This window comes from Oculina patagonica, chromosome 12, assembly GCF_052425735.1.
Source record: "Oculina patagonica isolate OP01 chromosome 12, crgOcupat, whole genome shotgun sequence".
Classification (NCBI taxonomy): Eukaryota; Metazoa; Cnidaria; class Anthozoa; order Scleractinia; family Oculinidae; genus Oculina; species Oculina patagonica.
The window spans coordinates 17,137,534-17,148,906 of NC_135769.1; the positions used below are offsets into that span (position 1 = coordinate 17,137,534).

Genomic DNA, 11,373 nt, shown 5'->3' on the forward strand with positions numbered 1-11,373 from the left:
ATAAGATGACTCTTCATTTAAATTCTAATTATTATATTAAATTTGTTAATTGTTGTCTTTCTTTTACGTACAGATGATAGCTGGTTGAACTTGACCGACCAGGATTTAGAGAACATGTTATCAAAGTACAGCGATCCGAACTCAAGGGAAACTGGCGAACTCACGAGTGAAAATACGGCAAAAAGTAGTGTAAGTACTTAACTTAACATTTTCTCTTTTTGTGAAAGTTGACGTTACACCGTAGAATTCCGCTCAGCTTCTTCTTGTCAGTTATATACCGGGTTATATTCTCATCGGTCTGGTTGTAAAGATAGTATAATATTAGTGAGGTATAAGCATAGTAACTGACTTTGGTATAACGCATACTACTAGTACGCCGACCATATCGTTTTTTTGCCACTGCCTGCCTACCTGGGGTCTATTTTACCTTTAGGTCGAACGCACTCCCCTAATCTCTGATTAGTACTAGTATTGGGGACCCTCCCTTTCTTTTTCAGTGTTTTCTTGTGTGAACATAACACAATGACTAGAGATCACCTCGCAGTGCGCATCTAATTGAGAAATCTTGTTAACGTTTAAGTGACTGTCATTTTATTTTCTTAAGCCTACTTCTTCTTCATTTCAGGACACATCAGTAGACCTGAATTCAGTGACTCAGAGTTTAAAATCATTTGTGGACAGAGTGTCCAGTTACGAGGGAGCAGAATTCCCAGGGTAAAGGGTTTGTTTTATTTTTTTACCTGTTAAGATAAGATAAAAACTTTAATAGTCAGCTCCCCGCGGGGCTTTTCAGTAACTATTTACAATAAAAAATAAAAACTACTAAACGCCTTGTTCTTTCGCTGATGTTCATTAATTCATTTAATGAAGTATGTCACTGGGCTTGTAGTGGTCAACAAATTGCGTATGCGCAGTTCCTGCCAAAAGTGCCGCTACAAAATGCAAATATTTGTCTAAAATTTATGAAATCCTCTTCTTTGAAGCCAAAAATTAGGAGACGCGTGAAACGCGGTGGCATGATGATGAGAGCGTTATAGTCGCCTAATCGAGCGGTCCGGGTTCAAACACTGGCCGGGGCCACTGTGTTGTGTTTTTAGACAAGACACTTTACTCTTGCAGTGCCTTGCTCCACTCAGGGCCGGGTTGTTCGAAAGACGATTAACGCTAACCCAGGATTAAAAAATGATCAAGATTTTAATTTCTCTTGTTTTAAAAGGTTTCCATAGCTAATGTTTTGTTAAGTTTGAGATTGGTCCACATCAAAGCTGGGGACAGAAAATGTTAACAGAAAACCTCAACGAAATGTTATAAAATTGAAGTCAAATTTCACGCTAATCCTGGATTAGCTTAATCGTGCTTTGAACAACCGGGCCCAGGAGTATGAATGCATGCTGGTAACGTGTTAGGGAAACCTGACAACAAGGCTGGAGGATTACCTGTGATGGACTAGCATCCCATCCAGGGGGGGGGGGGGGGGGGTAGCAATGGCCATAGTCGCTTTATGATACAGAAACCAGTGACAAGTGCCGACAGCTGTGGATTACCATTTTCGTGAAGACCTACCCTCTTACCTGGCGTGTTTTTGATCGTTTTCAAATTATGCTCAAAATAGAAGACAGATAATGTTCCAACCCTTTTGTATACAGTCAAACCTGTTCAATACGGACACCCTAGGGGCAGAGCTGTGTGTTCTTCGTATTATAGAGGTAAAGATAATATGAATTCTGTTTTCGCTGGGACCAAGTAAACCATCTTTATATAGAGGTGTCCGTATGGAGAGGTTAAACTGTACACAGTTTCTGGATATGTTTGTCACTTTATTATCCGCCTTTGTTTTCAGAGATCGTGAAGATGAAGATATTCAATTTGACGCCGACTCCTTTATGGACACAGTGGGAAGCCTGCTAGGTAAGGCAAATCACTAGGTAAGGTTAAATCACAGCAAAACTACTGCCTTTGCTACAAGTCGTTAAAATGGTCATGGTTGCAAATCATGGTTGCACATCTACAGCGGGCGTAAGGCTACAACGAAGGACCGTATTTACTTTACTACATGTGGTTTATTCATTCCGTTTTTCCCAATTCCCGAAAGCTAGTTCTATAACATTGGGCAGACGCAGAGGCCGTATGTTTTTATCACATTGGACTGCAGAAAGATAGGTCCGGGTTCGTGTGATAGGCGCGGTCATTGTGTTGTGTTCTCGGGTAATCCCGATTTCTCGAAGCTCCCGATAGCCGTTTCCCTTGGATTTGCTTTATTCAGTCAAATAGAGCGGTTTTCACTTGAGTGTCGAAAGTAAATTGCGTTTGCTTTGGTTTTGCATTACTGCGCTTAGTGATTGGTTTAAAAATCTCCCGCCACTTTCTCAGCCAATCAGAACTAAAACCAAAACCAATCGTGACTCGCTCGTGCACGTTTTCCCGCGCTTGGTGCCAGCTACATGTATTTGCTTCGAGTTTTGATTGGTTCACTGGATTGTCTGTGTCCTTTGTGATTAGCCAGAGTAATTACTTTGGTTTTGGTTTTACGACACTCAATTGAAAACTGCTCTATTACAATTTTTTCCCGATTTCTCGAACCAATTTCAGGTTCGAGAATTCGGCATTCCACTGTTTAAACAATTTTGCTATAAAAGCACTTCAAACTTTCACCCCGCAGGACAAGGCGTCCGCTCGCATGACGATGACAGTGAGTCTGATAGTGACGATGAAGATATGGAGACATCCTCCGAAGAAGAGGAAGAAACTGAACAAGGTTATAATCATGGGCATCAAATTCTCCTAACTGATTATTATACATTTTCTATGGTTTGCTTTGGAGGAATTTGGTGCTGATCAAGACCGTACTTGAGATTATCAGTTCCTTTATTCTAATGACCTGTGCTGGTATTTGTTGTATTGAAATACAAAAGAAGAGAAGTTAAGGGAAAATTTGAAAGCAACCTAAAAGCAAAGCCCGAATGACTTACAATTAAAGTGCAGCAGTATTACAGTGGAACCTCGATATAGCGAAGGGCCAAGAGACCGGCAAAATATGTTCGCTATAACGAGGTTTCGTTATATCGAGGTTCTTTTCCATATATTTCACAAAGACTGGGACAAAGAATATTATTCATTATACCGACGACTTCTTTATAAAGAGGTTCGTTAAATCGAGGTTTCACTCTACTTATGACTGCCAAACCAATACCAACGTAATTATATCTGGCCAATCACGACAAACACAGACATTGCAATGAACCAATCGAAACTCGAAGGAAAAACGTGCAACCGGCGCAAGGCGCGGGAAAATGCTTGTAAGCCAAGTCACAGTTGATTTGGTTGAAAGACAGCACGTTTACTCTGATTGGTTAAAGTATGTTCCACTGGTAAGCGACTTGAACAAGGATGGATAACACTTTCCACCGGATTAATCGCTATCCAGTACTTTTGTTCATAGTTATCCACTGGATAGTGGTTTGACTGGTGAACAGCGCGGTCCATCTCTGAACAACCAAGGGCTAATATTTAATTGATTATATTGAAGTAGTAGCTCACTTGCTCAGTCTGTACGGGCCTGCTGTATTTTCCTGTAAGGGAACAACCAGAGAGGCCCTGTTAGGGGTTTTAGAGATAAGGGATAACTCGCAAAATTGTCTTAGGGATAAGGGATAAATGCTTAAATAATTATAGGGATAAAGTGTAACAACTCAATTCTTGGGATAATGAAAATCAGATTAATAGGGATAAGACCTTTGGTAATTGTAGGGATAAGGAATAATTATCAGAATTATTGGGATAAGGGATAACTTATCCCCCCTAACAGGGCCTCACCAGATCATGCAGAGATTGTTACTGCTGTTTATTCCTGAATTTTGAACAGTGAAAGAGCTGATAACAAAACTGGGCTCTTGCTGTACATTGCAACAATTGTGATAGTTTGGTTCGTTGTTCCTTTCCCCTTTTATCTATTTTCCTGGATCTTACCAGCTTACAAGGTTGCCACAGGTCAGGAAATGGCCAGGGACAAATAAAATTTGTCAAGGCTAGGGAAAGTCAGGGAATTTTATTTTGAGTCAGGGAAAATTGACATTTTAAAGAAAAGTCAGGGAAAATTGGAATATAACACCACTGATTTCATACAATTAAGGTGGCCCGCGGGTATTTATGAGGCTGACAGTTCCCTTTTTTAAGCGCGTTTTAAAACGGGAAAACGTGAAGCGATTGCTTAGATTTTTGAGAATCTGAAAAAATAAAGCTTAAATTATATAAAATGATAAATTTTATGGCCATCAAACGCGATTTATTAAAGTTTGAGCGATTTTTGGAAGCCTTCGTTTTTTTATAAAATGCGATTATTTTGAAAATGCCACGGTGAATTTTTCTGTAATTACCCCCAAACGCTGCCAAACAGTTGAAGTTTACTCACAACAACTTACAGGAAAATCCACTCCGTAGATTTCCTGAACGAGCGACATCTTTATTTTGCCTTTAAAAACTGTTGTGTATGCGTCTGACTTGACCGTCGCATAAATTTGATACTTATACTAACCCAGTACCAGCCAGTTTTGAGTCTGATGTCACCTAATCTTTGTGTAAAAGTTAAAAAGATCGTGTATATACATCAAATGTTAGCAGTCAATAAAGATGGATGGTTTTCAGTAAATTTATTATGCGACGGTCAAGTCAGACGCATAACACAACAGTTTTTAAAGGCAAAATAAAGATGTCGCTCGTTCAGGAAATCTACGGAGTGGATTTTCCTGTAAGTTGTTGTGAGTAAACTTCAACTGTTTGGCAGCGTTTGGGGGTAATTACAGAAAAATTCACCGTGGCATTTTATTAAAAACGAAGGCTTCCAAAAATCGCTCATAACTTTAACAAATCGCGTTTGATCGCCATAAAATTTATCATTCCATATAATTTAAGCATTATTTTTTCAGATTCTCAAAAATCTAAGCAATCGCTTCACGTTTTCCCGTTTTAAAACGCGCTTAAAAAAGGGAACTGTCAGCCTCATAAATACCCGCGGGCCACCTTTATGGCTGGGAAAACATTTCAGGACAATATGATCTCAGCGATGTTTTTTTTGGTTGGAAGCGGACGCTGGAGGCCGCTACTATATCTGACATTTCGCATTTATTTGGTCACGAAAATTTTATTTTTGTCAGGGAAAAGTCAGGGAATTTTGAAAACTGATGTCTGTGGCAACCATGTCTTAGTAACGTTTGTTTTCGAGTGGTTAAGCCGCCTTGCTTTACCTTGAAGCTGACTTTTACGTTTTGTTAGGAGTTCAAGCAAGTGCTTTGTCAAGCGAAGACGACAAAGAAATGAAGTCGTACATGGATCAAATGGACGACGAATTAGCACGGACGTCTATAGGAGAAAGTTTTGAAAAGGTAAATGTTTTTTTGTAACTTCTTTAGCTTGTATATAAACAAGTTACTACAATGATGTAAGGTAACGCCCATCTTTCTTGTGGACTCGTGTGAAACACCAACAACACAGCCAGAAACAACGGCGGGAAATTTTGCAATAAACCAATCAGAACTCGACGCATGATCTGAACAAGTAGCCGGTGGAAAGCGCGGGAAAAGTTGTGCACGCCAGCTGTTGATTGCCTTTGGTTTTGCACGTGATTGGCTGAGTTGGCAACGTCTTCACATAGGATTATTTTAAGAAAGTCAATCAAAACGCGCTCAGTAAATCAGCATAAAAATTAAACAAACGATCTTCGCCATGGCTAATATATCTTTACTGGATTGGATAAAAAGCGCCATCGTGTTAGAGCAGTTTTCAATTGAGTGTCGTAAAACCAAAACCAAAGTAATTACTCTGGCCAATAGGACACAGACAATCCAGTGAACCAATCAAAACTTGAATCAAATACATGTAGCTCGTGCGAAGCGCGGGAAAACGTGCGCGAGCGAGTCACGATTGGTTTTTGTTTTAGTTCTGATTGGCTGAGAAAGTGGCGCGAGATTTTTAAGCCAATCACTAAGCGTAGTAATGCAAAACCAAAGCAAACGCAATTTACTTTCGACACTCAAGTGAAAACCGCTCTATCACTAGCTCGCTTAAATCAAAGTGCTTGACAATGAAAGGAAGAAAAAGAAGAGTATTTATCACTGCCCTACCCCCAGCGACTTATAGAGATTAGTTGGTTGACCCACGCACCAGTATTGCAAAGGGCGTGGGTTTGAATCCCGTTTAATTTTCCATATTCTCAGACTTTTTTTACAACTACTTACAGCAAGGCGCCGAAAAGTGTGACCACTTTTAATTAATTCACATTCTTTCGTGCAGATTTAATCCAATCAGAAGTCAACTGCAAGCTATCTACGGCTTTTGATTAGATTAAATCTGCACGAAAGAATGTGAATAAATTAAAAGTGGTCACACTTTTGGGCGCCTTGCTGTAAGTTGCCTCAAGACATTGACGATTATTTTCACTTCAAAAGCTATAGTTTTTATTTTTTTTTATCGTTCCTACACCACATTTTCCCCAAGTCTGTTTCTCCCTCTTAGATGTCGATACCGTGGATTGGATCTTGAACCAGGCTTTGTACTGTGTCAAAATTTTAGTTACAGACTATTCAAAACATTTTCCTTGCTGTAGTTAGCCCAGTTACTTATACTCTCTTTTTTGATGTATTTTAGAGGGCATCCGTCCCTCAAGGAACTCACCAAACCCAACCAAATTTGACAAGTGAATCTCAAGAAGATTCTGCAGAGGACACACCTGTGGATGTGGACTTCAATCTCGTGAAAAACATCTTGGAATCCTTTTCCACTCAACAAGGACTAGCAGGACCTGCGTCGAATATCCTTAATTCAATGGGAGTATGGCTTCCGCCTAACACAGACTTAACCGATTCTACTTAGCTAAAAGACAAGGAATCGCTGTTCACCAAAATTCTGTTCTTGGTTTGCTATATCTGCTGAAGGGATCGACTCAAAACAAAGTGCGAAGGCGATGATAAATCGTAGAGCTATGTAGCCAGGTTCGGTGCTCGAGGCCAGACTCGAAGAGCACAGGGGACTTTTTTAAAAGAAACACATTCTGGAAGATACGATGTGCCTGCAATTGCCTCTATCTTTAACCAGTGATCGTTTTTTTTTTTGGCCCTGATACAATTTCTTCAGATAAAGACAAAGATAACATTGTTCTTACGGACTACACTGAAATTACGCGGAAAGTTCTTCGTAGTTGTTCATTGAGTTGCGTCACTAGCTGCTACGTTTGACACTCAGGTATACTTTTGCCAGGGCTGGACTGACCTGGACTGATAGTGGAAAATGGTAGTTGCAAGAAAGCTTTTTGTATGAAATTAACTTAGAAATGCGAATAAAAGTGAGATACATTCAAAAAAGTGAATGTTGTACTTGCGATCGCCCCACGGTCAAATTCAACAAATTGAGAGCACATTCGCGAGACATTCGCGCGACGCATGTAAATAGAAAATAAGAGGGCGTAAAAAATATTGGCTTGATCGCTGGCTACCCATCCACGTGATATTTTAGTTTTATTCTTTGATGCTCGTTTTAGAAGTTCATCATGATCATAAACTTTATTCTTTGCATGCCCTTCAAGGTACCCAATTTGGGCTTTAAGATAAAAAAAATTGTGTTTTATTTTTATAAAGTAATTATTTTTTTTTTTTTAAATTACTGAATACACCCTCCTTTTTCCTTTCCAAATGTCGCATCCCAGTGGGGGGGGGGGGGGGGGGGGAGTACACGGGATTTCAAGTGACGGGGATGATCGAATGGGGGCAAAAATCAAGACCCAAAAAAATTCCTAGGGCTTTCAACAAACCCAAAAAATCCCTGGACCAAAAATCAACCCCATGCCGAATTTTCTGACCCATGAAAGGGGGAATGACCTGAAGATATAACACAAAGAAAAACATTAGAAACATGTTCAGTGTTCGTACTTTATTCACAGAACTATGCGGCCAAGGCACTACCACCAATCTTGAGATTGTTTTTATAACCCAAAAGATCCCTACTTAAATCAAGCTACCCAAAAAGAAATTCTTGCCAAATTTTTCTACCAAGAAAAGTCCCGGAATCGAAAATTTCAAACCCAAAAATATCCTTCGACCTTCCCCGTCCCGAATACACCCATCCCGAGTACACCCCTGGGTGTCGCAATCTTGTATCCTGTCCTGGATCCTGTGAATTCTGAATTTCTTTCTTCTTCGAACTTCCCACGAAGCTGTCATGCTAATTTTCATCCCTTTTATATATTTTCTTCAGAAGGATCTTTTGTTATGCCGATTTCCTTTTGTCGGGACACCTTTTCCTAGTCTATTTAATTAGCATTGTTTACTTTACATATCTTTCATCTGTTTACTTTTACCGACCGGGTTAAATATTAAGAAAAAAAAACCATAAATTTATACTTTACAGTAAGAAGTATCGTATTTCATAAAATTAGCCTTGGATGTGACCTTCGCACAAATATTCATCGCGTTCATAAGCATGGAAAAATTTTCAAGAATGTATGTGTTCCTCGTGCTTTGTGTTGTAACAATCGTTAATGGCGGCGAGGTAGCGAAGACAACCACGACCGAAAATTACTGCCCGTATTTCAAGAACCGAGCTCCGGCGCCTCAACCAGGCCTCAAGAACTGTACATGGTATAAAGAAAACGCCTGCTGTCTCCAAAGTGAACTGGACCTAATATTCCCACAAGTTCTTCCACCGCTAGGAGCGAGCGAGAAATGTTTACGCTACACGAATTTCCTCATGTGTTACGTTTGTGCACCAGACCAGAACTTATTCTACGAAGACGAGAGATTGACCGTGTGCGAGGCTTTCTGTGACAAATGGTTCGCCGCCTGCGGTGAGGCAAAACTCAAGGGAATGAATATCAAAGAGCTTTTCAAATCTGGAACGGAGTTTTGTGAAGCCAGGAAATTTTCCGTTCTCAGCGCAAGCGGCCCCAATTGTTTTAGCTACGATAAGGAAATTGAGAGTTCTGCTTTGGCGAAGATGCCTGCATTACGCGTTTTATGGTTTGCTGTACTTTTTGCTGTCCTGTATTTGAATGGAGGTTTATAAAATAAAGAGGTAAGCTTTATCTCTTCTAGAAATATTGATATTTTACTCGCTATAAACAATAGATCGATGTTTATTTGCATAAGGAAAAATCTTTTAATTGTTGTCTTTTTAATTAACTTATGCAGCTTTTGTCTTTTTGCCATTTAGATTATGCTATTTCATTATCTTTTTTTTTACTTAAATAAAGTAAAAATTTGCGCATAACCTTAGAGGTATATTCCCTACATATCCAAATATTATTTTAAACCCCTTGTGAAATTAAACATGCCTGTTTCATATGTTTCATAATGGTGTGAACTGGACATAGGTGATATACTTTGGTGGAAGCGGGGGTGGGGGGGGGGGGGGGGGGGTTTGCACTGTAATGGGGAACTGAGTTACTGTACAGGGGAACGGTAATGCATTCTTGAGGTTGGGATATCCAACCTGAGCCCAATATCTGATTGAAATTGAACTTTGGGAAGGATTTTAGAGGAAATTCACCAGGACTTGAGCAGTCATTGGGCACAATATGTATCAAAACTAGTTACACCTGATTGCAAGTTTTGTGTTACTGCTTAACTATCTTATCGAAAGCAATCTTTTCTAACAACACCAACCAGTCAGAACTAACTTCGAAGTTCCACCGAATTCCCATGAATAGCTTAAAAGCCGTGAGCCCTTGCCCATAGCTTGTGAACTTTGAATCTCCAATTTCTCAGACCTGATAAGAAATTGTTGTACCAGGAATTATTTCCACCTTATTGCAAACTTTTTTTTACTGCTTCAGGTATCTTATCGAAAAGATAATTTTTCTAACAACAGAACATTAAAAACAAACTTCGAAGTTTCACTAAACTTCCACTGACTCGCATAAGACGCACCATTTCCAAAATGGCTGCACGTGAGATTTTGCCTATACCTTGTGCCTACTTTGAAATTCATTTTCTCAGACTCTGATAAGAAATTGTTGTTGGTGTTATCACGGATAATTACTTTCATCTTTACCTTTTATTAAGGGTAGGAAATAAGGCCAATAGGATTTACATTATTCTGGTACTTGATTTTTGTCCAACTTTAATAAATATTACATCCACTTCCTCAGTGGATTCCGTCTTAATGGAATTCATGGAGGACATCGATTGACAAGTGTATTTAGTACAGGTTGAAAGGTGTGATTGTCGCGGCTATCCATTTAGTCAGACTGACCAGCCAGACAGAACCAAGGTAATACTCCCACAGCATTTTGTGATTAAACTGGGGCCCACCGAGTACAAAGGCTCTTTTCATTTAATTTTTGCACTCCCTTCCCCAAGTGCCCATGCAAGGAGAGAATCCATTGAACTGTCATGTAAGGCAAGGTACCAGGTTGTTAAAATAAGACAGTAAACTTCGGTCCAACCAACCAACCATAGTGGAAGGTGGTCCCAAATATTCTAGCCGGACCAAAACAAAACAGACCTTTTCATTGACTTTTGACTGAAATTTCCAAAAAGCTTGGGTAAATGGAGAGCACCCTCTGAACCTGCGTAGAATGCTGCATGTCTTGTAGCCTGTGTACAGCCTTCCCCCTCCCCTCAAAAGCATCAGCTGTACACAGGCTACAGTTCTTGATGGTAGAAGGAATCTTTCAAACGGCACATACTAAGGAGGCAAGCATGGCCGAATGGTTTAGGGAGCTGGTGCTGTTATCCGGAGGTCCATGGTTCAAGACCTGCCCCTGCCACTAGCTGGATTTGTTCTCGGTAGACAGATTTCAAATCCTCGGCCACGCTCTGTATATAGCCAACTGGTCTGCCTTCTGCCAGTTGGGATTTTTAACCATGTTATGTTCATTTAAAATATTTGTTTCCTCTGTTTGAGTGGCATGCCTGTAAACTAGCTATCTTGAAGCCAAGTGCATGACCACTGTAAACAACATTTACATTCTTTTTACATTACTCTGTGCCAGTTAGAGAATGTTAACTCATTTTTCTCTCACTACTCTTTCTAGAACTCCTTCTAGGAAAGCTGAATCAATTTTGAGATCGAAAGTGGTGTTGCAACAGCATTAACCTTGCTCTTTAAATACTTTGAGGTGAACAGCCCATGGGTGAGAGACAATTAAATGTAAAATTCTGTAGGTAAAAGAAAGCGTGCCATTCCAAGCCAAAGTGATGATTTGTTTTGAGAGGTTCGCAGCCCAGTATATTAAACAAGGTGTATTTTATTTGAAATTTATGATCAGTCATCCAGTGTAAATAAATAATTTGATTATATAGTGAATTATCTTGATAAAAATCACTCAGTAATGCTGACTTAGTGATTTGGAATAAAATAAAGAACATCTGATGACTTTTTGTTAAA

General features: G+C 39.6%; 1 protein-coding gene across 1 annotated transcript in view; it reads left to right on the plus strand.

Moving 5' to 3' along the window:
- LOC144632482 (protein ecdysoneless homolog) overlaps positions 1–7,368 on the plus strand; it is a 42,861-nt gene extending 35,493 nt beyond the window's left edge. Inside the window, exons 2-7 of the mRNA XM_078491152.1 lie at positions 74–189; positions 626–714; positions 1,841–1,908; positions 2,660–2,755; positions 5,269–5,378; positions 6,640–7,368. Coding sequence (XP_078347278.1) covers positions 74–189; positions 626–714; positions 1,841–1,908; positions 2,660–2,755; positions 5,269–5,378; positions 6,640–6,864 — 704 coding nt within the window. The 3' untranslated portion in view covers positions 6,865–7,368. The remainder of the gene's footprint in view (positions 1–73; positions 190–625; positions 715–1,840; positions 1,909–2,659; positions 2,756–5,268; positions 5,379–6,639) is intronic.
- The last annotated feature ends 4,005 nt before the right edge of the window (positions 7,369–11,373 follow it).